Source organism: Saccopteryx bilineata, chromosome 4 (genome assembly GCF_036850765.1).
Source record: "Saccopteryx bilineata isolate mSacBil1 chromosome 4, mSacBil1_pri_phased_curated, whole genome shotgun sequence".
NCBI classification, from domain to species: Eukaryota; Metazoa; Chordata; class Mammalia; order Chiroptera; family Emballonuridae; genus Saccopteryx; species Saccopteryx bilineata.
In genome coordinates, this window is record NC_089493.1 from 2,643,240 (window position 1) to 2,649,239 (window position 6,000).

Here is a 6,000-nt window from a genome sequence, read left to right on the forward strand (position 1 = left end):
TATCAACGCGGAGCCCTGGTCTTAAACACTCCGGGCCGGCCACACCCGAAACTTCGGTCGTCCGCACCATTGCGGCGCTTTGGAAAGCACACACTCACACCCCACACACGGGTCCCCAGAGGAGGCCAGGACACAGCCCCGCAGATTCTGTAGATACACGCGGAACCTAGAGTCACCTCAGAGACTCAAGCTCAGCCACAAGACCTCGACCCCTTGCCTCGCCCACCCCAGCAAGGCGCGCGATGTCACCCGGAGTCGCTGTGCTGCGTTCTCCGCCCTGGCTGACTGCCTCCAGCTCGCGACTCAGCCTTGAGGGGAGAGAAAGATGGGGCAGCACTAAAAGGGGAAAGTGAGCCAGCGAGTCCCCAGCCCTGGCTGCGGAACCCTACTCAGGACCTGCGCCTCCTTCCCGGAGCGACACCCTGAGCCACAGGAGCCGCGCCGCAAAGTGGCGGGACAGAGCCTCTGCCGCCAGCCGGGTCCTGCCGCCCGGCCCTCACCTTGGCTCGCCGCCGCAAGAGGTGACTAGTGAAGCCCAGGATGATCTCCGAGTCCAGGCAGAGCGCCCCCATCTCCAGCAGGCTGGGCGCCTTGCGGGGCGCGCCGCGGGGCGGCTCAGGCGGCCCGGGCAGCGCCATGGAGGAGCGGAGCGCGGGGAGCCGCTCCGAGCTCCTCCCGCCGCCGCCTCCCCGCCCGCGCGCTCACTGGCCGCGTGCCCGCCGCTGCCGCGCCCCGCACCGCGCAGGGCCGCCCGCCAGGTCCCCAGTCCTCCGCGGCCCGCGCCCACGGCACCTGCACTCGCCTCGCGCCGCGCGACCCCGCTCTCCGGCCCCGCCCGTCGGAGCCGACAGCGCCCCCTCCGCCGCGGCGGCGAGCCAGACACCCCGACACGAGGCCGGGAGGAGGAGGGGCGGGAGGGGACCAGGGCCCCACTCTCTGTGAGTCTGCACACCCCTCGCGTGCCCCTGCCTGGTGCCCTGCCCAGAGGCACAGGGAGGGGGCCGCGCCGCTGAGCTGGGCTTCGGGAAAGCTCTGCCGACAGGGGGAATATCGCAGTGCCCCCCTCCAAAAGGTTCCGGGGACTCCTTGCCTTGGGGTTCCAGTCCCTGGAAACGTATACAGAGCACAGTGACCTTGAGCTCCCCACTCTGCCTGTGTTCCAGGGTGTCCCTCTGCGGAGCAGCTCCTCATTAGCTCCCATTCCACGCTCCAGCCTCGGTCTGTAGACCACCAAGGCCCGCCCCGCTAGGGCCCCAGAGCATCGCAGTGTGCCTCCACTCGAAAACCCCGATTCCACCGCCACCTGCAACCTTCCCTGCCTCTGACCCACACCCCCTCCGGCCACTCCACTAACTCCCCAGCTGGGGATTGGGGCAGTCTCCTGGCGCGGCCAAATCGCGCCGTCGGAATCTGACGCTCTGGCCCAGGCACAAATTCAGACCCGGATCCCCCAAGTCTCGCGTGCTGGTGGGCGCCCCCTGCAGGTAGAGTGGAGAGGAGAAACAGGGTCACCTAATAACCTGGGACCGTGGGGAAGGTTTTGGGAGTTAAGGGGGTGACAGGGAACACTGCCTAGGGGAGATGGGCCTTGAACAGGACCTGCAAGGTAAACCGCAAGGCAGAAAGAAGATTGAAGAGGGGAGGCCTGGAGGTCAGCACGCTGGGCCCTTTCAGAGAGGCGCAGTGAGCAGATGGCAGGACAAGACAGCTAGGCTGAAGTGCTAAAGCGGGCCAGCTCTGCTCCCTCTCTGGTGCCTGGGAAAGACCACTGATCCTCCCACCCCACCCCCACTCACGGGATTCCTCCCCTGACTCCCCAAGCGGCAGCTGGAAGAATTGTCTCCACCCACCTGCACGGGTGGTCTCATCATAAACACAATTGCTGGCTACAGGGTCTTCACCCAGGCCTCAGGTCAGGAGACAGACTCCCACGGCCAAGCCACAAGGGGAGGAGGGGCAAAGTCCACTCCCACTCTCCCTTCTCCCTGTCTGTCTCTGTTCAGCCCCTTCCTCCGGGGTTCTGTGTTCTGAATTGCGAGGACCTGGGCCCCAGAGGCCAACCCGGACACCTCCCACCTTCCACCCTCCTCTACCGGCCGCACCCCTCCAGCCCTGTCCTGACGACGCCTTCCTCTCTCCCAAGACCCCGAGCCTGAGGGAGGGGGCTCCCTCCAGTGGACCAGGCTCTTCTGGGAGGAGACTGCCCACCATCTCAGCGGATTGATTAAAGTCATCATGGGGATTTTTTGAACATTTAATTTACCAGGCACACGGCAGCGGTCAGAGCTGTCCCTGGGGAAATCTAGGCCAAGGGAGCACAGCAGAAAGCCCTGTGCACTGAGTGCAGCTCAGATGGGATTAATTGCCGGACTCGGCTTCCAATCAAACCAGGCGGCAACATTTAAGGAAGGTAGGGGGACACTGGGCTGGAGTCGTCAGATTCCTGCCCAGGTGTGGGGAGACCGGAGTCTTCATACCACCATCTCACCCCCACCTGCTGGGGACAGTGGGACCCCTCTCACGCACACACTCCACATGCAGACTCCACTCCAGTCCCTCCTGCGCCCCCCCCAGCCAGCCTTTCCAAGAAGGGACCAGTCCTTTCAGCCATCACCTGGAGAGCTGGGGAGGAGACCGCACACATGCGGGTGATGAGCCCCCTGGCAGCAGTCATCGCTGGGATGGGTAGGGAAATGGACACAAATCCTCATACTTCATCCTTGGCGACAGTAGAACCCAGGTCAAAAACCGGGGGTTCTTGGAAAGTCACCCAGGTACAATGTACTCAGCATGGTTGTAGTAAACACCTATGCCCCAAAAGGGCCTGGACCCTTCCTGGGAGCCACACAGACACAGGTGAGAGTTACTGCCTCTGGGGAGGGGGGAGGGTGTGCTCAGTGAGAGGCTTTACTTGCCCTTTTGGGTGATTTTTAACTGTTGTGGGATTTTAACCATAACCTAAGTATTTAATACGGAGATAAGGAAGGCTTGGAGTGCCTACAACTGCCGAGATGAATACTCGGAGGTCCCTCACTGGGACCACACTCAGTATAGAGCAGACCCGCCATCCCCTCTAAGATGGGACCATCTGCCTCTCCTTACAGGGGCTTTGGAACCCACCCACACGTCCCCAGGTCTGATCAGCTCACCAGACTACCCTGTCACACCACTCCCAGAGGCTGTGCACTTGTTTGGGGGTGAGGGAAGGGTGCCTAGGAGAACAGTCAGTGGTGACAGCCCTTCCGTGTCTAGGAGGCAAGCCGATTTTTTTCCCTATTTTTCTGAAGTAAAAAGCAGGGAGGCAGAGAGACAGACTCCTGCATGCACCCGACCTGGACCCACCCGGCATGCCCACCATGGGGCAATGCTCTGCCTGTCTAAGGCATTGCTCCATTGCAGCTGGAGCCATTCTAGTGCCTGAGGTGGAGGCCATGGAGCCATCCTCAGTGCCCAGGCCAACTTTGTTCCAATGGAGCCTTGGCTGCGGGAGGGGAAGAGAGAGACAGAGAGGAAGGAGAGGGGAGAGGGGGAAGCAGATGGGCGCTTCTCCTGTGTGCCCTGACTAGGAATTGAACCCAACACTTCCACATGCCAGGCTGACACTCTACCACTGAGCCAGTCAGCCAGGACTGACAAGCCAATCTTGATTCAGAGCAGGACCTTCTGCTCAGGCTGCGCCCCTCCCCCAAACTCTGAGGGCAGGTGTCAGGTGGGAGGCAGTTGCTGTCACCACACCAACCCTCCTTCAGGGGTGTCTGCTGATGAAGGAAGCTCAATCCGTTAGCAAATACAGGTGTTTATTACGAGCCAGTCTTTGTTTTACTCACTTAACAGAATTCACTTAACCCTCACAACAACACCAGGAGGGGTGTTACCACGATCCTCATTTTACAGATGAGGAATCTGAGGCACAAAGTAGTGAAGCAACTTGCCAGAATTCATCCCAGGCATCTGCTTTGAGTCTGCGGGTCGCCCCTCCCTATGCTTTGCTGTGTCCTCCTCCCCTCGGCCCCAGGGCCTGGCTGCGGATGTGTGCTGCTGTGGAGGATAAGATGAGCTTTGACCTGGGAGCTCCCTGCTGGGGGCAGAAGCAGGTGCAGAGGATGATCAGTCACACAGCCGGCTGCGGGGTAAGGGTTTGTCAAGTGAAGAGAGACCAGTAGGATGAGGCCAGGCCTCTGCAGGCCGGTCACTCAGTCCCACCGCCCCTCCTGCCCTTTGCCCACCTTAGGTGGCACCTTATTACCAGCAGCTCTCAGAGCGCCGCGGGCACCGTGGTTTCAGCACCTCGGCCAGCGCCCGTGGCCCCGCCTCCCTCCAGCCGGTGGGATGGGCTCTGGGAAGGGATGTTGGCTGATCCATCATCCGTCTTTCATTTCGCTCAATTCGGTCACCCCGGAGTCGGCTTCGACTCCTGCTTGCTCTCATCGCCCCCGCATTCTGTCCACCAGGACCTCCTGTCCCCGGCCCCTTGCAGGTATGTCCCGAGTCAGAACTCTTTTCGCAGCCTGCGCTGCTCACGCCCGGTCTCAGCCGCCAACCTACTTACTGCAGTAGCCCCTACCTGGCGGCTGTGGCGTCCACTGCCGCCCCCTTGGTTCTGATCTCAACACTGCAGCCCAGGGGAGCATTTAAGAAGGCCGTGAGATTACTCCGCCGCTCGGCTGTGCACCCGTGCTCCCCACGCAGGCGCAAGCCAGGTGAGCACCAGTGCCACGTGAGGCCTCATTGACCTCCTCCCTGGGCTCCAGCCACACGGCCTCCTCGCTGTCCGTAAACCTGCCCGGCAGCCCCTGTGGGGACTGCTGCCGCTGTCCCTGCTCTCTGCAGCGGGTGCTTTAGCCCAGACATCCACGAGGCTCTCTTCTCTTCCCAATGCCTCGCCTCTGTACCCACCCGACCTAAACTTTCCACCAGTCCCAATGTTTCCCAGCCCTCTAACAGTTTAGTCTTCCTCCCCGGTACCCTATTATGAACTTACATACATGGTCCTTCTTCTTCTTATTTATTGTCCATCATCCCTGTCATAATATCAGTTCCCAGCACAGAGTAGGTAGGCACTGGTACTTGTTCAAAAAGTAAAGGCACAGCGGGCCCAAGCACGTGCTTTCTTGTTCATTTCTGTGGGATTCCCATTTCAGGGGCTCCTGCCCTCCGTTCCCCTCCCTGCCCCCACCCCCAGAGCCTGCATCTCTGCACTGGCCCCTCCCTCCTGTCCCGCCCAGAGCAAGGCCAAAGTGCCAGACACTGGACCCAGGACGATTTGACCAGGACACCCAGCCCAGCCCAGGTCAGTCGGGTTGACCCAGCTTGAGGACACTTCCTGGCCCAAGTGGAAGCGTTCATGCTCTATGTCCATCCTCCCAGATCCTCAGAAGAAATGTACGTGGCACTGAGTTGTCCCCAAAACCCCTTCACTGTGACAGAGTGTACTCTGGCGCTCAACCCAGCCTGCCAGGGTGCCCAGCCCCTGGAAGAAATTCTGAGCATAAAGCAACAGTCCCTCAGCCAGCCTGCGAGGCCTCCAGCCAGGATCTCCTGCGCTCCGGGCCCCTCACCCCCACCCCCTCCTCCTCCAAGGTGCAGCTGCCTAAATTCTTCTCCATGCCCCCAACCCCCAAGCCCTCATAGGTTGCCTGTCTTCTTTGCCGGGATTTCTCCCTCACAGATGGCCAACTCCAACCCCAGGTCAAAGTCAGGTGCCACCTCTTCTAGGAAGGCCCCCAGTCCCAGACAGAACAAGTCCCCAAGTCCTCATACTCCTGCTACACCTGGCATGTTCTCATGCCCCTCCAGAGCAGAGATGAGATTCACCTCTGGGTGCCCAGAGCCCAGCTCTGACCAGGCACTCCTGGGTGGGTGTCGGTGAACATTTCAGGACAGCAGTCAGCCAAGCAGGAAGGGCAGCAGGTAGCAGGAGTAGACCGCCTCCTCCAGGATTCCCCGAGGGTCAGACGGGGAGCGCAAGGACCCTGGGAAGCCAATCTGTGCTCACACAGC

General features: G+C 61.0%; 1 protein-coding gene across 1 annotated transcript in view; it reads right to left on the minus strand.

Moving 5' to 3' along the window:
* Positions 1–638, minus strand: part of KIF26A (kinesin family member 26A) — a 42,246-nt gene extending 41,608 nt beyond the window's left edge. The window contains exon 1 of the mRNA XM_066273350.1: positions 501–638. Within this exon, the coding sequence (XP_066129447.1) occupies positions 501–638 (138 nt within the window). The remainder of the gene's footprint in view (positions 1–500) is intronic.
* Positions 639–6,000: the final 5,362 nt, after the last annotated feature.